Source organism: Mustela erminea, chromosome 3 (assembly GCF_009829155.1).
Source record: "Mustela erminea isolate mMusErm1 chromosome 3, mMusErm1.Pri, whole genome shotgun sequence".
NCBI lineage: Eukaryota > Metazoa > Chordata > Mammalia > Carnivora > Mustelidae > Mustela > Mustela erminea.
Genome location: NC_045616.1, coordinates 116,316,392 through 116,340,184, shown reverse-complemented (window position 1 = coordinate 116,340,184; position 23,793 = coordinate 116,316,392). Strand labels below are relative to the sequence as shown.

Genomic DNA, 23,793 nt, shown 5'->3' with positions numbered 1-23,793 from the left:
CTCTCGGTCCAAAGCCGGCAGGGACATGACCCAGGAGGCTGCAAACCCATTTGTTCGCAAACCCATTCGTCTGCACTCTCTGGCCCCACCGCCCGCCCAGCTCTGGGCAGGGCAATGGCCTGATGATTAAATGCAGGCACGTTGGTGCGGCCGGGCTGGATCTACATGCAAGCGCCCACACCTGCCCAGTTCCACAACCTCCCTCCGACCTCCAGTGTCTTTGGTCTCTACCTCATGAGGTGCTTGTGAGAAAACTCTCCATTGAGGACCTGCGGCAGGCAATAAACCTTAGTGATCGTGATACAGGCCTTAAAGTCTCATTGTCAAAGGTGGGATGTGGCCACGAGGGAGCCAGAAGCCCACCAAGGGCCTAAACCCTCAGTGGTCCTACACCAGTTCTGGGTCATAGACAGCTGAGCCACATGCCAGGTCACAGGCTACGGGCCAGGCCGGAACTCAGCTCAGGGGCAGGGTCCAGAGCACTGGTGCCCTTTCTCGTGGCGACAACCCGCTGGCTGGCAGTGTGGCTCGGCTCCTCCACCTGTTCTAGCTCAGGACAAGAGATGGGCAGCGGCTTCTCTGTTTGCATCAAACTCTCCTGGACTTCCAATGCGCCAGATGCTGGCATTCAGAGGAACACAGGAAAGGCGCTGTGCCGGCACCTGTGAAGGAAGGGGAGGCAGGCATAACCCTCCTTCCAGCCAGGATTCCACCCGCTGGCAGATGCCGGCCTGTCACACAGCTCTCCCCCTCCGCCAGACTCCCAAGACGTGGAGACATATCATCAAACACGCAGATTCTGAACCGATCCTTAGAACTCAGCCACAGGGCCATGAACTCCACAGCCCGAATAATTCACCGGTGGAAGACGAGGCCAGGCCCATATAGGGTCAGTGGGGTTTGCAGGTGTTAGAATGATGGAGAGTCAAAAAGTTCAGAAATGAGGATCAGCTACTGTTTCAAAAATACGGGTCCCTCTACAAATCAAGAGTATTCAAATCTAGGGATGGATACGAAGACTCCCCAGGCCTCTTCCCATCTTTGAGATGATGCTAATAGTGTTCACCAAGGTGCCCTCTCAAACAGCATAACAGCGGACTTGAATAACGTGCTTTAGATCGACCAAGTGCTTTCACACACATCGTCACACATGCTAATGATACCTGACATTTCTGTTGTAAACCATGAGGCTAACATCCAGCCAGCCCTGCAGACTGGAAAAAAAACTAATGGAGATTTTTTTCCTTTAATTCTGACAATCTCACAGCCTTATGAGGTAGGTATTTTAACTCCCATTTTTTAAAAAGGGAAATTAAAGGTGGGAGAGGTTTCCTGTGGCTCACAAGGTCACACAAGCCAGGAGGAGACTGGAACCACGGCAGCCTAACTTGAGACTCAGCCGCCTCTACGAGCAAAAGCAGCCAGCCCCAGGAGAGTGTGCAGGAATGAACTGGTCACAGCTCTACTCTCTGCTAGCCCCACCAGGGACTTAATTCTAGTCTAAGCCTTGCCACTGGCTGGTTATCTGAACATAAACATGTTACTCTCTCCCTTCTCAATTTCCTCATGAGTAAGATGTAGCGCTGGCAGATATGTTTACAAATTCCCACAAAATCGGTGACTCATCTTACCCTTCTATAGCTCTGAGAGTCAGATCTTAATATATCCAATTTTCTGATGAAGAAACTCAACCCCAGTGTGGACAAAAGCATTGGTTAAGGTCACAAAGCTGGTTAAAGGCAAGTCTACATGCCTGGCCTCAGACTCCACATCTGGAACTCCTGCTGGCTTGAAGGATGGGTCTGACGGTTCCCAGGGCTCCCAGTAGCCCAGGCCAAGGCTGGTCGCAGGGCGTAGCCCTCCATGTTTGGGTCAGACACAGCTAAATGGCGTATTCTATTCTCATATCTCTTTGAAGTCATCAGCTCCCAGGTAAGAAAGCGGAGTAGGAGTTCCATGGGGCTGGATGGGGGCTTTGCAAGAGTCCAGTAGGAGGGATGTATGAAAATAATGGGTCGTCCCATACTGCAGCTAGGATGTGCTTCGGTCAACAGGACCTTCAGGAAGGAGGGGTGTTCTGGGGGTGAGGGGAAGTTCTCTTCCACTCCTTTGTTTCTGAAAGGCCCTCACAGCGTCTCTGCCTGACACTGAGCGCACAAAGAACAAGTAAATGAACAGTCATGAAGTCACCGCATTCCTTCTCAGCTTCTCGGCCTGAGGGGGCCACCCAAGGGGGCTTTCACAGCAGGAAGTATGAGCTCATGGCAAACTTGTGCACTGAGACCCATTCTTGAGCTGTGGGTGGAGAAGTGCCAAAGCCAAACTCAGAGGACAGTGCTTGGTGAGGTCCTGGGGCTTTCAAGGCACGCCTGCTTCCTCCCTGTCTCCCTGGAGGCAGAGAGTGGAGGTCTCCATAATGGAGGGAGTTTCGACCAAGGGGCACTGAAGAAGGTGAGGGGCCACACCTGGAGAGCCTCCCCAGAGATGAGAAGACAAGGCCAACTTGCCTGCTGTGGGTCCTGGCCACACTGCCAACTCCTCCCCCTCCAGAAAGGTCTTGGTGAAGAAGACAGCATTGATGGAACACAGCTCCTCAGCTACCTGATCGCTATGCTCCCAAACTCTCAGATCTGTCAAAACTTAGAAGTCCTAGGTCCCTTTCCCCATTCAAGGCTAATCTGATAAACTAATCTTGAGATTTTACTGACGGAGAGTGGCAGTCATTGTCTTCTAGACATCTGTGCTCCAGCAGAAATATTGTAAAGATGAGTCATGGAGACCCATGAAGCTTCTCTGATTCCACGAGAAGCTTCCAGAAGAACACAGAGGCTAAGGGGCCTATCCTGTTACCCTATACACCACACTCCGCATCTGCATGCCACCAACGTCCATGATGTCCTGCCCCAAAGGCAGAAGACCACTGCTGCTCCTGCTGGAGTCCATCTTCCCTCCTTCACCCTATCTCATCTGCTCATACTGAGAAAGTTCACTCTAATCCAGAGTTTCTCATTTTGGGCACTGCTGGGGCCGCATAACTCTGCTGCGGAGGGGCCACCTTATGTATTATGGGACACTTAGCAGCTTTCCTGGCTTCTACCCACCAGAGGCCAGTAGCATCCACCTCCCAATTGTGACAGTCAAAACTGTCTCCAGACGCTGCCAAGAGTCCTCTCCTTTGCTGGCTAACATGGTCAACCAAACAAATAGAATATTTTTTGGTAACTGCATCTGATTAAAATTGACCTCATTAACATGAAACCTACTTTCTTTATGTTAACAAAAGTTTAAGTAAAAGAGATGATTTAGGCAAAATTACTCCTAGCTAAGAACCACTGCTCTGATCCTGCCAACGCTAACGGTCCCCTGGTAGGAAAAGTCAGCAAACTGTGAAATGGGCACAGTTCACTACCTTAAATGCCCACCAGTGGCGTGTGGTGAAGCACACTAAAATGCATCCATCTGACAAACGATTTGACAGACTATTTTTTTTTTTAACAGATTTTACTTATTTATTTATTTGAGAGTCTAGCAGGAGGAGGGAGAAGGACAAGCAGACTCCAAGTTGAGTGCAGAGCCTAATTCGGGCTCAGTCCCAGGACCCTGAGATCAGGACCTGAGCTGAAATCAAGAGTTGCATGCTAAACCTACTGAGCCATCCAGTTGGCTGAAAGACCCTGAAAGACCATTTTTTAAGTGATAAATCTCTGTGCAAATATCTGAACTCAGAAACACTTTGAAAGAAAAAAAGAATCCAATATAAACATGGCAGCGAAACAAGAAAATCTGCATAGCCTGAAATCACATTGAGAAGGCAGACTACAAAACCCTATCCATCCATATGGGAAAGGATTAATTAAACATCTAATTAAGTGACACGGCAGGATCCCTGGTAACTCATTTCCTTCACTTACACTTTTGTTAATATGTGGGTGATTAACACCCAACAAAGAAAATGTATGCTTTGTAATTATTTATACCAATGTTAATCAGATGCAATTACCTAAACTACTGTTCGTCTGACCATTTTAGCCAGCAGAGGAGAGGGAAGCCTACGAGACAACAAATTCACAGAATGCTTCTCCTGCTCACGCCCTTGGTCTTGGGTCAGGGCAAACAAACCCTTCAGAGGGGGGTGTGTCTCCACCATGCATCTCCTCACTCCCCAGGGGTGGGACGAGGACAGGCCAACTGCAGATCTCTATTGACCTGAACTTACCTCAGATTTCAGCCTGGTAGTCTGAGGGCTGCCACTTGGAGTGTAATGGGTTTCCGTGTAGGCTGGAGCAAAAAGGTACCTGCAAAGAATAAACACAGGCTTTTGTCTCTTTAAGTGATGGCCTCTGCCCTCCTAGAAACAGCGGCCAGCCATTCTCAGTGACCCAGGAAGAACCACCCAAGCTTCTCTTAGCACATAAGGTCCTCAGGAACAAAAAGAAAACCAGGAGGAAGGGGATTAGTTTGTATTCAGTGGGTTCATCACCTAGTTTGGACACAACCAGATGAAGCAGACAAAGCTAAAGCAGCATTGCAACGCTTTCTGAAACCTAGAATATACACACGCGAACACATCCTCAGTACTTGCCAAGGTCCGTGGACTCGGATCTGGGACCTATACTGGTAATGTTAGCACGGCACCCACCAGCTTTCAGTATGCCAGGTTTTCTTTAAGGGAAACTCTCTTTCCTGTTGCATGTTTTAGTGTCCCACCTGGCCCTGGCCAACGGTGTCCCACGATCCAAACTAAGCCAATGGAATGACGTTGCAAAAACTGACCAGATGGGAGTCATTCATCTGTTCCTTTGTTCCTGCTGCGTGACTTCCCCGCACGGCCTTTGCCTGCCTTTTCTGAGACCTAGTGGCTCAGGTTTCTTGAGACCTGCTGCTTCTGTGCATTACCCTTACAGATAATTCTTTCTTTTCTTTTCTTTTCTAAAATTGGACATTGGTTTCCCCCTTGCCACAGACCCCTTGCGCTGAGGCTAAGAATCTCTCACCAAAGGCAAAGTCAACACCAAACAAGGTTCCTAGAATTTCTCTAAAAGTTTAAAGAAAAATAAAAGAGCCAAGTGGAGGTTTCAACTAGCTCAGCCACATTAAAAGCAAAACGCATCTATAGAAAGTTGAAATCCAGGGGAAAGAGGTGTCTAAGGTTCCTAAGAGAAGAGAAATTGGGAGTCTAACAAAAAAAGAATTAAGTGAAAATGCGTGAAGAAAGCTTAACGGCAAGCCTAGACTCACAGAGTGAGCTCAGTAAAGGTCAGCAATCATCATCATTGCTTCCACCAGGAATAATGACAGAAGAACCCAGAAAAAACAGATGGAATGTACCTCTTTCCCCCTAACTGTCCCAGCCATTAATCCTCCAGCTGATCACTTGAGAGAGGTGAAAAAGCAATTAGCTCATTTTCACAACCCCATTTCCTGGGTCTGCTTTCAGATAGCATTATGGACAGCTAGTCATGGGTTCAGAGTTTAATGGTCTATCTCAGTGCCAGTGGGAAATCTGAATTTTCTCACAGGAAATGCACTCCTGGCAAATACATTTTTAACCTCTTTTTGAGTCTTAGGGCGGGAGAATCATTGATTCAGTCACATGAAGATGCTCCGAAGAGAACATTCCAGATTGAACCTCAGAGATGGCCACATTCTTGTCAGTCCCTGGCCATGTCTTCAGCAGGGTAAGCATTGTTCTGTAGCTTCTTATTTTGAGGATCTCATCATAGGACTCTCAGAGCCTCAGGGTTAAAAGGGACTTTTGTAACCATTTAGCCAAACTCACTGGACTGTGGGTTCCTTGAGAACAAGAGCACAGGTGCTTTGTTCGAGGCTTCTCCCCACCTCCCAGCACCTCCCAGCAGGCAATACCAGTTTACTCTGTGAATTAGTGGATGAAATGGATGAATGAACAGGTGAATGAATGAACCTTCTACTTGTGTGGGAACCTGCCACTTGGCCATTCAGTACTGGACATTTCCAGTGACACGGAGTTCATGAGAGCCCCCACTCCATTTCGGAACCCATTTAGCAGTCAGAGAAAGTTCTTACACAGAACCTCTCTGTAACTGGCACCCACTGGCCTCATTCTGTCTTCTGAATCCACATGGAATGATCTGCTTCTTTTTCTGCCTAACAGCCATTTCAGGACCAGCAGCGTCTAGGAATTAGTTAAAAATGTAGATTGCAAGGCCCCACCCCAGATGTACTGGGGCAGAGAGAAACTCAGCCATCTTTTGTAATAACTCCCGAAGTGATTTTGATGCAGAAGCACCACCCTAGACCACAAGTTAGTGAGTTAACTTTTGAGGTAGGCACGCCTCAGAAATATCAAAGTGTCTCACTCCCCAAACCCCCACCATCTTCCTGCCTCTACCACATCCTGGATCATTCTGAACCTGAAAAACCCAGAAAAGTTCCATCAAAACAGCTCACACATATTTAAGTGTTAAACCATCAAACATACCCACGTACAGCAGACTCCTGAGGTAGGTCCTAATCCTTTCCCCACTGTGTGACTGAGGACCCTGGAAACTCCACATTTAACTTGTCCAAGTTCTCCCGGCATGATGTCAGGGCCAGGTTTCAGACCCGGGGCTGTTGGCCCTGACCATACTTTTTAAGCACTTTTCTGCTCTGTTTTTTTCTTAGAAAGTGGAAGCATAAAACTAAAACACTTCCAAAAATCAGTGTCCAGACCACAATTTGATGATAACGATAGCAGCCTTGGGGACATACGGGATGTCACAAAAATGTTATGAGCTATTAGATGTGCATATATGCAGAGAAAAATATGGGTAAGCAAAGCACACGGCAGAAGAAAGAGGATGAATATATAAGGACTTCGGGGCCAGTTTTTTGAAACGACAACCCTTTCCCCAAATGGGGTTGCCAATGTTGGCCAAGGTCCTTCTTTCCAGAAGCAAAAGGGTCACGTTTCATCACCACCATCCATGCAATTTTACTGAGAGACAAAACACCACTTTCATATCCTCCCCACAGCCCTGGCCAGGCCCGCCCATGCCTGTGTGTCCAGGTGGTACCCTGGCAGTGCTCTTGGGACTCAGAGAGGGGGCTAGGGGGTCAATGAGCAGCCCAGCTTGGCCCATCTGCCCCTTCTTCGGCCACATCTTGTTTTCATCTCCTCCCTGACAAGGGGCTGGCTCAGCAGCTCAGCAGGAAGCCATCTCTCACCACTGGAGTGTATTAGGATTTTCAGGAAACAAGTTGTGAGTGAAGTGCATCCAGGAAGGGAGAAGGACTGTCCAAGATTTCCCACCCCACCCCCTCCTTTTTCTGGCTTTGATGGAAAAGCAGTTTCTATGACATGCTCCCCCGCTGCATACACACACCCTCCGGGCTCACAAGCCCACAAGGCAGGCAGAGATGATATCCCAGTGCTAATAGAAGCCACCACGGAAATGCTCACTTGGGGCAAAAACCAGACTGCTCAGACCCTATGTCCTCCAGCAAAACCTGCATCTTCGGAATCCCACCTGGGAAAAGAAGCTGTCCCCCAAATACTAGACACAAGATTGCTCTCCAGGGAAAGACAATAGAGCTGTCTGGGGGTGGCCGGGGCCCTATGCGGAGGCAGAGCCAGACCCCCAAAGCACACCACAGTCTGAAACAGCCCTGACCCCTCTCCCCAGAGGCTCAGCACCTTCAAAACCAGAACAATCCCTTTAATGACTATTCCATTCACTATCAGACACATTTCAATGGCCTCTCCGAACTTCCATCTCTTAAAACTCCCTCTGGGAAGAGAGGCAGCAGGGCTCAAAAAAACAGCTTCTCAGAGCTCAACCCTCCTTCCTCTGCTTGAGATAAGCACCGGGTGAGGACAAAGTGATAACAACCTGTGCAGCCTTGCTCGGCACAGGTCAACATTACTGAGCTCATCCCACAGTGGTTAGTCTCACGGACACCTCATGCCCCCAGAACATGCTCCTTCTAGGTCTGTCAAGAGTATCCTGGTGCTTAAACACTGGGGAGGTACAACCTTGCTGGCCGCTCTCATTTTCCCCCGAGGATCCTCACACTGTCCACCCATGCCGATGATAATGCAAGCCTCCGTCATCTGTCGCTCATACTCTCAATGCCGTTGTCATGGGACTTAGACCAGGAACTGCACAACACCCGGAAGCGCTGTGAAAAACTATAAAATCCCAGGCCCCATACTGGCCCCACTGAGAATTATATTCTCCAGAGGACTGAGAAATCTGCATTTGTAATAGTTTTTCCAGGTGATGCATTTCCAGGCTCTGAGAATTCTCCTGCTCCACTGGATCTATGTTAGCATTGTAAACTCTTTTTCCCATTTTTAGGCTCTTGATCACCCCCTCCAAACCGGAAGATGATACCAGTCCAGTACAGAGGACAAGTCTAGGCTCCGAAAGCTTTGGTTTAAGTACCAGCAGCACTGCTCTCTAGATGACTGTCCTTTGAAACCCTAGAAATGAGGCCAAAGATGACCACAGTTGCTTTCAATTTCGTGGAGCTGAAGGCTCAGAGAGGCCAGGCTAAGGGTCTTCAGACTCCATGGGGGCGGGGGGGGGGGGGGGGGGGGGGGGGGGGCGGGGGAGCGGTACCACTTAGTTTTTGAAAGACTAGTCAATTAAGGCTGCTCTGCTACAACCCTGTAAGATGAGATGTTAACTTGTCAAAGGCTAATGAGGTACGATAGAGATGCAAATGATTTCCACCCAGTAGAAAAGATGACTCCAAAGGTTGTGGTTACATTTCCCGTAAAATGATATTAACCAGTTTTAGATCCAACTTAGCGATCTTATCCCAGCATTCATTTTTTCACTATTAAAAAAAAAAAAATACACGCCTACGTATATGTTTCCCTTATCCAACTTTTAAACCAGTTTTAACATCTTTCTGGCTCCCCCATAAATGAGATAAATCAAACTTTGACAAGTGTTAATTAGCATTTTAACTGTCATTGACCAAAGGAACTTGAGCCATCTAATCCACCTCCAAGGTTTAGCTGACCAAAATCCAACCAAAAAGAACAGAGTAATAATTACTATCTCACAGCATCACTGAAAGAATCAAATGAGAAAATGACATTCAAGCACTAGCTCTGACACTTCAAATTCGGGGGAGCTTGGGCAAGTCAGTTAACCTCTCTGTGCCTCTGTTCTCATCTATAAAATAGAAAGAATTTTAGAGTCTACTTAACAGGGTTGCTGTCAAAAGCCTATGAAATTTTGTCAAGTAAAATCAACAACTATGAAAGAACTATTCATAAAGCATAAAGTATTTGTGTTCTACAAATCATTGTTATAATTTTCTCCAGGAATAGCTAGGTGCACATGTGGCAAGACCTTGATAATTGGTAAATCCAGAAAATGCATGTCTGAGGGTTCACAATACTAGTCTCTTTCTTTATGGGGCTTAATTTTTTTTTTTTTAAAGTAGGCTCCACGCCAACACAGGGCTTGAACTCACAACCCTGAGATCAAGACCTGAGCTGAGATCAAGAGTCAGATGCTCAACCAACTGAGCCACCAAGGCGCCCCTGGGTGTTAAAATTTTTTAAATAGCTAGGGGACATTATGCCAATCACAAGCTACTCGGCATTAGTCCCCCTTTCAATCAAGCATAAATAGTCCAGGACAGGGAGGCACGGGAAGGATTTTTGAAAAGCAGAGTGCTGTTCTAATGTAATGGCCAATGTTTGCCCATATTTGGAACAAAAAACAAATTCAGTAAGTATTGTTTTCTTTTGTTTTCGAAGGAGAAAGTAAAGGGGAGAAGAGACAGCTGTTTCAGAACCAAGATTTCCAAACCAGTGCTCATTCCACCTCTGACTCCAGAGGAATGGAAACAAACCAACAAGCCAAAGGCATGGGCCCTAACTCCAAATAAGGATTGACAAGCCCAGGGGCCCACAGGCAGAAGCGTTCCTTTTGGAGGGAACAAAAAGGCCAAGGAAATAGGAACTTTAAACATTGGTCCTAATGTCAAGAGTGGGGATCTCCTCCTATCCCAAGGACTTCCTTGAACAAGTATCATCATTCCTGCCAGAAGACCAGAAGCAACACTTTGAGGCAAGATGGCGCCACCCATAACCCTGGCAAGAGGCCGAAGCTACATAGCATGTTTTCTTTAACCTTTTATTAAGGAAGTTTCTAAACAATGCATTAAGTCAACACTCCTTTTCACCAACTGCTTCTCATTACATCTTCTCCCAGGCCGCACAAGACCTGGCATCCTTCCGACCAGCTCCTGGTCCTGTGTTTTGCTTTTTATATACCAGAGGATGTTTAGATGAGCACTGTTTACTCCTTTGACCAGCAGGGTCTTTATTTAATCCTATTCATGCCTCTCTCCTGGCTAACTCCACAAAAATGAGTAACCTCTCTGTGCAAACAGTGCTGATTTCTTGGGGTCGGGGAGCTTAACTGTCAGGAACCTGAGGTAAGGGACCTAAAAATGGCTTACCCAAGAGTTTACAAATTTGTTCTGCAGTGTGCTGAAAAGCCCATGATGAGTATTTATTGGACTGTTAACGAAAGAAAAAGAAGGAGGAGGAGAAGGTGAAGGAAAAGAGGAAGAAGAGGAACCACCACCACCACCACCACCACCACCACCACCACCACCATTAAAGGAAATGGGGCACTATCTCTATTTCTTAAAAAAAAAACAAAAAAACGAAAACATTGTCAGATAGCTGCCTCTCTAACAACCCATTTTTTTTTTAAAAGATTTTATTTATTTATTTGCGAGAGCGAGCGAGCATGAGCACAAGCTGAGGGAGCAGCAGGCAGAGGGAAAATCTGCCTCCCCACTGAGCAGAGAGCCCAATGCTGGATTCGATCCCAGCACCATCGGATCATGACCTGAGCTGAAGGCAGACGCTTAACCCACTGAGGCACCCGTGCATCCCTAAATACCAAATTTTGATAAATAACCATAGTGCCCCTTTAACAGATCAACCTGAAGGGAGAGGCCAAAGAAAGAGGCAACAGGCATACTGTAGAGATACACTTTGTGATTAGGACAAAAGGTAAGTGAAGAAAAGGAAACTCTGGAAGATCACTGGGCCTCTGAGAATATGCTAGGAAAAAGGGGAATGGGGGACCATCCTACAACAAACAAACAAACAGCACATGGATGAAGACCACAAACTGACCTGCCCTAAATGTGTGCTTGATCCCTTTCAGACTCTGAATGAATATCCCAGTAACTTTGAAAAACCTCATCCCATGTTTCCTGGCCTCCTAAACCATAGCTCTGGCACAGTCAAGAAGGTCAGATGTTGGAAAGCCCTCCTCGATCGTAGCAGACAGCTATCACCCCAGCCTCCAGCATCCCTGCCACCTCCTTGGCAGAAGACTGCCCCGATTTGCCTTGAGAAAAGTGTTCTCCTCTCACTGCATACTAACCGCAGGCACCTGGGGTCAATAGTGACAAGCCAGGACAATCAGGTCTGTCTTCACCGAATTCCATGGTGGGTGACATCTGGTGAAAATGGCTGGAGCAGAATCACCCCAGTGGTGGAACCTGAAAAGGCTGCCTATGAATTCCTAGACCCTGTCCTTTTTGAGCCCTAGTACTTCAGTTTCTTTTCCCAACACATTCTATATGTTTTCCATAAAGTATCAGGATACAAATGGCAGAGTTGACTGCCACAAAAGCATCTTTATTTGCTACCTTCTCTGTCCAATACTTCCCCTCAATCCACTTTTATAGAATTTGAGAAAGAGCAAAAGCAGCTCACCCAACATCACATAGTTTTATTTCGCTTCTGAACCCATCAGTCTCAATAAACAAAAGCCAGCTAAAGGTCAGTGGCAGGTAATCCTAGAGTTGGCCGTTCAGACACTCCCAGGAGGCAGGGAGGGAGGAAGGACGTTTGTGCAGGCTCATCATTAACCGTTTATTGAACAGCATCTGCCGTGCAAACTGCGGGGCACACAGCCCCAGCAAGACCCAATTCCTCCGCGTTTGAATTCACTCTGGGTCACCCACCAAGCAGCAGAACCTCTTCTGAGCCTCAGGCTCTGCATCTGTAAACCCATTTACTCATTCGACAAATATTGACTGAGGCCAGGGGTGTGCTGAGCACCTGCCAGGAGCCTAGGGGATGTCAGTGGAACAAGCACAGGTTTTCCGTCCTCCACTCAGCACCTGCCTCTCCCATCACGAAGATCAGAGAAGCAGAAGTGGGGCAGAATAGGCCACTCAACAAATATGCCACTTTAGCACGAGGATTGGTTTGCACTGAAGGCGACTGAGAAGCAGCAGATACAAAACAAAAACAAAAACAAACAAAAACCCCAAAATCAATCCAACCAAACAAAACCACAAAACCTCTCTGTCCTCCCTCTATTTGCCTAAAAGTAGGACAAAACTTCAAAGGCGTCCCTCCTCCCCTCTCTACCAGGAAGGACAAAAGTTAATCACCAGAGACAACTTCAGCTTGTTTACTGACTAGCTTCTTCTGCCTCCCATTAGTTCCCCATATATCTACCTCTCCACATTTTACCATCTTTGGAAGCCTAACTGCTTTCCTCTGTCCTGTCATTTCTCTACAGATTTATTGTTCTTTGGGAAAGATGCTACATAAGCCTGAATTCTAACTCTTGGAGTTACTGCTCATTTTTCCCTGGGTATCTCTTATGTACACGTTAATAAACTTCTGTTTGTTTTTCTCGTTAATCTGTCTTTTGTTACAGAGTTCCCAGCCAAGAACTTAGAAAGGTAGAGGGAAAATGATTTTTCCTTTCCTACAAGGTCGGCTATGAAAGCACTTGGCAAACACCAACAGACCACACAGAAGGTGGGTATGACCATCTGGTCGCTGGAGGCCAAGTCACTGTTAAACAGCCTATCTTCCTTCCTTCCTGGAATTGCTGCAAAGCCATTAGGCAACCAGCTTCCAAGTACCCCTAACAAGCTGCCTACACATCTATGGAGGAAGGGTGCTTATGCAACTCTGTGTGTGTGTGTGTGTGTGTGTGTGTGTGTGCATGCGTGCGCACGTGTGTGTGTCCGTCCATGTGCGCGAGTGAGTGTGTGTTGAGGACAGAGAGGAAGAGTGGAGTAAAGGAACAGGAACTAAGGGTCCTTATTCAACATTTCTGCTTTCCTTCCCCCAGCCGTATTCCCCCCACCACATAACTGAAAGGCTAGTTCAGTCTTTGCACCCTTACCCAAGCCCCAAATTTAGCACCAAGAACTCAAGAGATAAAGAGCTTCTAGAATACAAGAAGCCTGCTATCTCTCCCAACACTTAGATCACCTCTTTCCCTAGCATTCCAGTCTCCCTTCCAAAGGAATCCCTTCCCATGACTTGCCTTTCCTTTCAGGGGAGGAGGGGGCTTGGAAAAAGAACCATGCCTGATATAATGCAGCCATTATAGCCCCTTTGGCCCATGTGGACCTCTCTCTGGGGAGACTGATGCAAGAGGAGAAAATGTGGAGGCTGCCAGTTTTCCACAAATCTGTAACCTCAGGGAGAAAGAAGGAAAGGGGGCAGTGGGGCACATGGGAGCTATGGAAAGGACTGGAAAAGAGCCATAAGTACAGAAGTCATAAAGACCCTATTTCTCCTTAAACCAGCTGAGGAAAGCCTGGCCCAGCCCCACCCACTCAATGATATCATTGTTTTAAACAAAAGCGGGTTTGAGAACCCCCAGAAAGGCCCCCAGTGAGGCCTCAGCTGCTAAACAGGCAGAGGTCTCACCAGTTCCTGGGTGATTAAGTGCTTAGAATTACAGATAAGGAGGGAAAACTATGTAAAAGCCCAAATTACAAAGATAACCAGGGTAAGGACAGACGTTGCTTCTGCCCAGCCTTTTACGGTCATGGAAAGAGAACAGGACACTACTTTACACTTAGATTTTATTTGTGGATCCCCACCATGATCCCACAAAGTTGGTGACTGGAGATTATTGTTTTCATCTAATGAGAAAACTAAAAACCTGAAAAAAAGAAGTGGCTTGTCTGAGGTCCCAGCACAAGCTAAGGACAAACCCAGGGACTGGCAGCCTTGTCCTGCTACCTACTCAGTCAGGACACTCAGATTGGCCCTGGAATCCATCTCCTCCCTCAGCCCAGAGTCAATGCATCTCTTAGTCTCCGTGACCCCCCACTGTAAACTCCTCTGTAATGCATCCTCTTCTCTCCATATCAGCCAATTCTTCCCTAAATTCTCACTCAGATGATAATTAAACTTTTGAATGGGTCTTAGAACTTCCCTAGTCTTGCCCCTTGGAATCCCTCCTACACTTCAGTTGAAGTAGTCCTTCTCGAATACATTTTGGGTGCTATTACTACCTAAGTTTCAAAATACTCTTTAGTTCCCCATTGCGCTCAAGGTAAACAGCTAAGCCATTTAAGAAGCCTTTGAGGTCCTGCAAGGATTCACCCTTATCTACCTAGCCAACTTCTTCCCTCACCTTTTCCTCCAGTCCCCTCCCTCTCTGCTCTAATCACAAAGAACTTCTTTACATCTCCACATGGTAATCTTGCTGTTAGGCCTTTGTTTCTGCCGCTTGTACAGCTTGAATATGCCAACTCTATCACATCCTCCTCCCCCCAACCCTACTTCTTCCTTACTTCACTTCCTCCCAGAAGCCATCCCTTCTCTCCAGTTCAGAGTATGTTTGTTCCCCTTCCCCAGGTCCCACAATGCCCTCCACTTCCTCCACGACAACCCTACCTTGTTCCGTAATAATTTGATTCCCTATTTCCTCCACTAAGCTCTAAGCCCCATGACAACAGAGACTGTGTTTTGCTTACCACTGCTCTCCTGGGAACACCCATGACCTAGCCTAACACTTGCCACATGGCTGGCGCTCACAATATTTATTAAATGAAGGAAGGAAAGACAAGAAATTAAGAGTTCCCAGTGAGTAGTCTAGAGCTCAAGCCCAGTACGATAGAAACCCTCATCAGAAAAGCCAATGATTTGGGGTGCCTGGTTGGCTCAGTTGGTAGACCTTGCAATTCTTGATCTCAGGGTCATGAGTTCAAGCCCTATGTTGGGCATGGAGCTTACTTTAAGAGAAAAAAAAAAAAAAGAACCAGGGATTCTCTGACCCAAAGTCTCCCCACAGCTGAGTCTGAGCAAGACCTACAACTTGTACCATGGTGCCCAAGGGCCCATTTATTTAGTATTCAAGGTGTCAGCTAAAGGTCTGTGTATGGCACTAAGTTCCACACAGAGAAAGAGTAAGCTCATTTTCTTAAAATCAAAGTATTTCCCGGGTGAAGTGTAAATGCAATTTCCTTCTTAGGACAGAACCCATCCAGAGGCTCCAGTATTGACCCCTCTTCCCTTAGATTTTTCTTGGGATACTCATGCTCCATTGACCAAGCACAAAGGTTGGGGAATGGAAATATCCTCCAACTTCTAGAGAATCTAGATGAAGAGCCTGGATGCATCCTGGCAGCTAGGGAGAAAATAGAAGTCTGGAAAGTGGAACTTCCACACTTCTTCCAAGCCCAAAAGTACATCCTCACATCCATCTACATCCCGCCCACCATGCCCCACTTCTTTTTTTTTTTTTTTTTTAAGATTTTATTTATTTGACAGAGAGAAATCACAAGTAGACGGAGAGGCAGGCAGAGAGAGAGAGGGAAGCAGGCTCCCCGCCGCGCAGAGAGCCCGATGCGGGACTCAATCCCAGGACCCTGAGATCATGACCTGAGCCGAAGGCAGCGGCCTAACACACCCAGGCGCCCCCACATTTCTTAAGAGGCTTTCTCCAATCCCTAAGTTGGGAAGAAGCCACTTCTGTCTTCCCCTCAGTCCATGACTCCATCCACTAGGTATACCTCTATCTACTTGACTCAACCTGAATTTCCTTCATTGGGGAGGCCTGGAGGAAAAGCTTCTTCTCATCCCATGTGTAAAAAAAATACAGCCTAACTTTAGAGTGTACTTCAAGCATCTTTCCTGGAAGTACCCCACCTACTTCCCTGATCACATGGTTTTACCTGAGGAAAGAGAGGCCAACTCAAAGTCAACAATAAGAGAGACTAAAAAATTGAGCTTCAAGGCACTGAAATCCTTCAGTAGCAAGATGTGGAAGGAAAAATAAAGCCCTTCCCTATTCCCTACATAATACCTGAATTAAAATGATTTGGCTAGTTGGAATACTGAATTCCTAAGAGATTATTAGCAGTACAGCTTTGGCTCCCCTTGATCCAGACCAAATATTTATATATTAATTTCTCAGTTTGAATTCCTTTCTCATTCTTCCACTCACCTCTCCTCCCTCCCTCATCCAAAGCTTCCCCTCCTTTGGACAAACCTAGAAGGTAAAATGCTAAGTGAAATAAGTCAAACAGAGAAAGACAAATAACATGTGACTTCACCTTCATGTGGAACCTAAAAGCCAAAAACAAATGAAAAACGGAAATAGACTCATAGATAACAGGAAACAAACTTGGTTATTGGAGGAGGGGGAGCTTGAAATAGGCGAAGGGGATGAAGAGGTATAAACTTTCAGTTATAAAGTAAGTCATGGGATTGCCATGCCCAGCATAGGGAATATAGTCAACGATACTATAATAACTTTGCATGGTGAGAGATAGTAACTAAATTTATCCTGGGGATCATTTCATAATGTATAAAAATATCAAGCCAGGTACCCCTGAAACTAATAGGCTACTGTACATCAATTATACTTCAATATAAAAGACAAAAAAACAGCCTCCCCACCTTGATCCTGCAAGACAGAGCTCCAAGTAACTGTCCTTAGGGAAGCTTTCTCTATCCCCAGCTCTAAGTCTCTATTCCCACCTGCCTCCTCAGCCCTGTATTTTCAATTCTGTTATTAAATTTGTAATTTGCCTTGAGTTATGCTGCCTGCATGTTTTCCGTCTCACAGAGAGCAAACTGCCAGAGGGCAAGGATGGTGCATTTGCATATACTCCCTACAGCATATAGCGTAGGAGTTTACACCTATGTGCTCAACCAGCATTTGCTGAAATCAACCTTGGGGAACGGACCCAAGTTAGCTCTGGCTTAGTAGGCAGCAGATCCATCAACCGATGAATGAATGAACAAAATGTGGTATATCCATACAATGGGACAATATATAACAACAGAGAATGAAGTACTTATACATGCTCTTCAACATGGACACAACTCACAAACATTACCGTAAGTGAAGAAGCCCAGTCTCACACACACACACACACACACACACACACACATTATATAATCTCTTTTATATGAAATATCCAAAATCGGCAAATCTCGACATTAGTAGGTCAGTGGTTGCCTGTTGCTGATGGGTGTGTGGGAGAATGAGGAATGCCTGCTCATATTAGTTTGTCAGGGTTGCCTACACGACCACAAACTGAATGGTTTAAAAAACAGATTGATTATCTCACAGTTCTGGAGGCTAGAAGTCTAAGATCAAGGGGCTGGCGAGCCATGCTTCCTCTGAAAGCACCAGGGAGGGATTTGCTCCAGGCCCCTCTCCCAGCTTCTGAGAGTCCTTGGCTTGTGGCAGCATGACCTCAATCTTCACACAGCCTTCTTCCTGTGCACATGTCTGTGGCCAAATCTCCCCCTTTTATAAGGACACCAGTCATGTTGGATTAGGGGCCCGCCTTTCTCCAGCATGATTTCATCTTAACTGATTAAATCCACAATGATTCTATTTTCAAATAAGGTCATTCTGAGGTCCTGGGGTTAGGGCTTCAACATACAATTCCAGGGGACACACTGAACCCATAAAACGACTAATGGCTTCTTTTCTGGAGTGATACAATGTTCAAAAACTAGAACATGTGGAGTTACACAACTCTATTAAACACTCAATTGTATACTTTGAGTGGATATTCTATCTGGCCTATGAGTTATAGATCAATAAAGCTGTTTTTAAAAATGGCACGAGAGCTGGGTTTAAAGAGTGTCCCCAAGCTCCAAAATCAACCCATTGATGAAAGTGTATGAAAACAAGTTCTCTCCACAAGTCTAGAGGATGTAACTTGGAGAGAAGCCAAAGAAAATGTGCCTTTATCCATGTGTTCCATGTAAAGTCTCCTGATCCAGGGACTGAAACCTAGAAGGTGATTTTCTAGAATTACCTTCCAAAGAATACAAGGGTGTTCACTTCAACACTGTTTGTTAAAAATGGAAAAGAAGAAGAAGAAGAAGAAGAAGAAGAAGGAGAAAAGAAACAGCTTGACTGTCCATCAATATGGGGTAAATACATTAATGGTGACATCTTTATTATTACTGAATCGGGATGGTGGGTATATGGGAATTCACTATTTTATTCTACTTCTGTGTGCATTTGATGATTTTTCATTATAAGAAATTTTCAAAGTTAATTATGGCATACACATACAATGGAATATAAAACAGCTATTAAGAATTGTTGCATAAAAAATCATCTGTAAATTTACATGGATATGTGTCTATCATGAGCTCTCACATTCTGCTTTCTGACTGCAAAATGGTACAGCCTTTCGGGGGTAGACGCTGTGGAATGAGAGGTACAACTGATGCAAATTTAAACCATTTTCAACATATATGCTATATAACCTTGCAACTCTATCTGTAGGTATCCATCCTACAGAGATGCTTGCAAGTGTTCTCAAAGACAAGGTGCTAGCTGATTACTGCAGCATTATTTGTAATAGCAAGAAATTAGAAACCTAACTGTGCATTCATAGGGAAATTAATAAATTTCGATCCATCCATTTAGTGGCATCCTATGGCACCATTAAAAAGAATGAGACAGACCTATAAATATGCTAATATGTGAAGATATCGAAGATAAATAATAAAAAAGCCAACTATGGCAGAGCATAGAGAGCATAATCTCGTTTATTCTAAAACTCTATTACGTGTGTAATTTTTTTCCTAGTATTTTATTATCAAACTTTTCACACACTCCAAGAATTTCTTGTGTAAAATTTTTTAAATGATTTGATGCCTGTCTGTGCTCTATTTCTAAGTGAAAGAAATACACACATAAAACTGAGGATACAGTATAACCCCATTTGAGTAAATTTACATGGAAACTTACAAAGGGTTAAAAAAAGTAACCTACGTAAAATGGTAAGTTCGGGGTAAATGCTCCCACACCGGAAAGCCCGTGATCGTTGTTATCTTAAGGTAAACAACCTGATGGCAAAGGGATCCTCAAACTCAAGAAATCAATCCTGACTTCCTCCAAGGGCACTGCTTCCCTTTGCTCTGACCATGGTCCATCTAAGGCCAGCTGACAGCTTCCTCCCATTCATTTCACCCCATGCTCCTGCTGCAGGGCCGCCAGGAGAAATAAGCCTGAGACAAAAGAAAGCCATGGACATCCTTCCTGGCTACACAGGCAGCCCTGGCTGTGGGTCCCTGGAAGGAGAGAGAGCCGGAACCGGCGGACACATCCTGGCCTCCTTATCGCACAGTTCAGGGCCTTGCCAAGGGAGTAGATGGGCACTGAGTCGGCAGGCACAGAAAAGACGTACAGTTTGGCTGGCTGGAGAGCCTTGCAAAGCTGTGTTCGTGAGATACAGTGAGGTCAAACTGGCTGTAGCTGGAGAGCAGGAGTGACATTCCTCTCTCAGGCCATGGGCTTTAAGGTCAACCCTTCCAAATTACATTCGGAAACCAACTCAGGGGAATTCCCTCTTACTTCGTTCTTAACTGTTTTTCCGACCCTGCAACATACAAATAATAGCGACTATTTATTGCACTTTCATGGCGCACCAGGCACAGTGTACATCCTTCAGCAGCGTTACGTTATCGAATTCACACAACATCCAGCCAGGTGGCCACTATCACGAGCCCCACCGAGTGGATGAGGAAACAGATTCACAGAAGTGAAGCGACTTGCCAAAGCTTACATTGCCAGTGGGTGCAAGGAGCAAGCTCCGAGTGCATACCACCTGGACGATACTACTATCCCACACTGAAGTCCGGATACTAATCAGGGCCTAGGACAGTTAGAAAAAAAGGGAAGCGGGAGGGTAGGATGGGGAAGAAATGCCAGTTCTAACAAGACAGAGCCTACTAAGCAAGAATAAGGCATCTGAAGACATCTGTCTGTTCACAGCCCCAGCTAAGAGCCTGGACTTCAGAGTCAAACAGATCTGGCTTCACATCCTGGCTCTCCCCTTCCCACGCAGGGGCCCCTGAGCAAGTCACACTGCTCCATAACTCAAGGTCCTCATCCACCACATAAGGCCGATACAAGTACCTCTGCCTCAGAGTTGTTGTGAGGATTCACTTAGATGAACCATCTATGGACCTCAGAACAGTTCCTGCTACATAGGCAACTTCTACATGGTAATAACTACGATTACCATAATTGTTGACATCGTTATTAATATGTGACCATCATCCTCAGCAAGAAGCAACCTGAAGGCAGATGGAGCATCCGAGAACATGACCGGAACTTAGGAAATGCTGATGAGTGATAACCACACATGCTATTTCTCAATATGTTTTTCTCTTGTCACCTCATACTTGAAGATATAGCTACAGGGGCCACATGCAATGCTATGCATTACCCAGACATTTCAGAAAATATTTGTTTTTGCTTTTGCATTAATAAAAGTTAACGTGTATTGAAACCTGCTGGTTATGTGCTGGGCATTGGACCGAGCACATCCCAAGACATTACCACTAAACCTCATGAGGTGTATTTGTTTCCTGTGGCTGCTGTCTATTAACAAAAACTTAGTGGCTTTAAACAACAGGAAATCCTGGTTCTGGCAGCCAGAAAAATGACAATAGTCCTACTCAAATCACCAGGTCAGCAAGACTGCATGCCCTCTGGGAGGTGTCACTCCTTGCCTCAGCAGGCTCCCAGGGGCTGCCTGCATCCCGTGGCTTGTAGCCACATCAGTCCAGTTTCTGCCTCAATGGTCGCACTGCCTCCTCCTGTCTACGATCAAGCATCCCTCTGCTCCCTCTTACAAATATAATTGTGATTTCACCGAAGACCTACGTAGATAATTCAGGATAATCTCTTCTCAAGATCTTTAACTTAATCACACTCACAAAGACTGCTTTTTGTCATATAAGGTAACATATTCTCTTGTCCCAGTGATTAGAATGTGAATATCTTGGGGAGGGCGGCCTTTTCCAACTTAGCACACTCTGCAACGAAGGTATTAATATCTAATTTCTATGTATGTGGTAGGAGATAGTAAGAGATGGGTAGAACTGAGTTTGACTCCTGGCTCTGGCTGACATTGGGTAAATTACTTAAACTCCTTCCATCTGAGTGTCCTCACATATAAAATATGAATAACAATAACACCTCTTCGAAGGGGTGCCATGAGGATTATCTAGAACAGTACTGACGTGCCTCTGCAGTGACAGGCTCTCAGTACATGCTCACTAAGGAGTGAGTATTATTATGAATACAGATGAAGAAATATTCAGAAGGCAGGTGACTGCCAAAGGACATCTACCCAGGAAGTGTCAGTGCCTGGAACTAAATCTGGGTCTCTCTGGCACCAAAGCCGGAACCTGTTCTACTCTATGGATTATGGAATTTCGGGCTTACCTGCTCCTGGCCTTCAGAATCAACACACCTAGGTTATTTCAATTCTAGACCCTCCCTCATACTCTGTGTGGCAAACGTACGGCTTCATCTCTTCAGAGCAGCACTCTTAATTACCGAAACTGAATTTATGCAATGGCCCCTAAGACAGCAATAGCATGTCTCCAGTGGTTTGGAAATAATAAAGACCTGCTTATGAGAGAATTCGGCTGGCAAAAAGATCACCTTAGATTGGCTGGCAGTCCATACGGTCTTCAACTCCAGGGGTTCTGGACAACACAGGAAGTGCAGATGAAATCAATCTCAGCCTCCAAAGCTACAATTGGAAACTACATCTCGAACAGGACCACGAGGTGTCTCTGAGGCAAGGTGCCTAGCACAGCGCTTGGAATTTGTATCCACTTACACATTCCCTGCCTCAGAGTCAACACAGCAGGGTTAACTCAGTTCCCTATGCTTGAGAAAACGTTTGAAGTAAATTCCAGACCCTCGGAGGCAGCTCTCATCAAATTCTGGTGTCCCCACCCATCCACTCAACCATTTCCTCAGCACCGGGCTCTCTGGGTTACACGATCTCCACCGCAGGGAATGGGGAGCCCAGCTGCGTGCCGAGTTTGGAAAAACATTTTGAATGCTTTAGATCTGCCAAATACTCGGTGAAGGAATGATATCCTCTAATTTCTTAAGCCCTGTGAATTTTAAGTGAAATGTAATCCATATGTCTGTTGACTCATTTCAATGAGACTCCGTGAAGCATGGTTTACCAAGAGCATTGGGATAGCGCCTAAGCCTTTCTTAAGCTTCCCTTTGATCCAGGAAATTGAATTTTGCCAACAACAAATGAAGCTCCTGACAAGAGAGGGTCAAACGGAGCGGTCCTTTATCCTAGATAAGATGTTAAAGCCTACTCCCACCTCAGAGGAGGCTGGGGAGGTAGATGCAGCAGAGAGTGCCGTGGCCTGCGTGTAGTCAGGATCTTCCTCTGGATCAGCTATGTATTTCCACCAGGCTTCTTTGGAAGAGAAGTGGAACACTAAGAGGTGGCAACTAATCCAGCCTGTGTCTTGCTGAAAGCTCCTTTTTTGCCTGCTCTTCTCTCCTTCTCCAATCCTCCAGTATTAGAGAATTCAAATAGAATTGAGGGGGAAAGGAGAAAATGAGGGCTCTAGATCACTCCCTTAGCAGTGAATGAATGTTGATTTCCCAAGTTGTCTCTTGACTTCCAGGACAACAAAAGCAGTCTGCTTCACAGTGACATCTCTGAGGGACTAATAAGAAATTAGAGCGATGAGGAGAGATGAACATCAGAAGTAACGGTGGACGCCACAATCACTGAGCCTCTAAAGGCCCAAGTTCTGCCTCGACAGTTACTGTTCTCCATGAGGTCTGGAGGTAGACATACACACAAAAGAAAACAAATGTCCATTCTTATTAGCTAGACTCGTGCAAACAGGATCTCCCTTTCGCTAGCTGGGCTGGAGCACAATGAGTGGAATGAGACCAAAAGATATCTCTCCCTTTCCCAAGCCAAAATCTGAATCTTATCATCGTTTGGACTCAAGGAAGGACAGTATACCGAGGAAATTAAGAGTTCCAGAATGTGCTCAAGAGACCAGCAGAGAAAAGTGCATGGCCAAAGGTCCTCTGGGCAGAGTGCCCACTAGTTGAGCTGCTCATGTGTTTTTGAAGGTGACCTTGTAACCTAGTGATCCTGCCCTTGAGTAATGCAGTCCAATGAGCATCCTGCAAGCTGATTCAACAGCTCAGTGGGCCCTCCTTGGGAAAAAGTACATAAAGGAGAAAGGAGTGAGCCAGAGCCTACATTTCCTGGAGGTGTTCATCTACCTAGATGTTTACAGCTAAGGAAGATTCCATTTAACTTCAGCAAACAAATTTTTGTTCAGTACAGCTTCTGGGTTGATGAGGCAGTCCTCAGGGCATGGGGGAAATTATATGCAGAAACAGTATCTGTGGCTTGTAGAAATAGCAGCCTATAATTTCTTCCCTGTCATTTCCTTTCTTGTGTCTATGTTGCCTAAGTGGTGAATCCTGAGCTAGGAGTTCATTCTCAACTTCAAGGTACATGGTTTTGCAGCGTTTGCCTTTATCCCAGTGCCCTAGTTTTGAAGATGTCTCTAAACTGAATGTCTCTAAACTAAATGAAAAGCAAACTCCCTGAGGTCAGGAGTTCTGTTCTATTATTCTACTGATGCCATGTCCTTTAAATAGGTAGTGTGAGAAAAAGCTCTTAGAGCCCAACAGGGACAAAATCCCCATTTTACAGATGAAGAATGTTGAGTTC

General features: G+C 45.7%; 1 protein-coding gene across 2 annotated transcripts in view; it reads right to left on the bottom strand.

Moving 5' to 3' along the window:
• Positions 1–23,793, bottom strand: part of ADAM19 (ADAM metallopeptidase domain 19) — an 80,487-nt gene that overhangs the window by 45,189 nt on the left and 11,505 nt on the right. For both annotated transcript variants that reach the window (XM_032337172.1, XM_032337171.1), the window contains exon 4: positions 4,217–4,295. In XM_032337172.1, the coding sequence (XP_032193063.1) occupies positions 4,217–4,295 (79 nt within the window). The remainder of the gene's footprint in view (positions 1–4,216; positions 4,296–23,793) is intronic.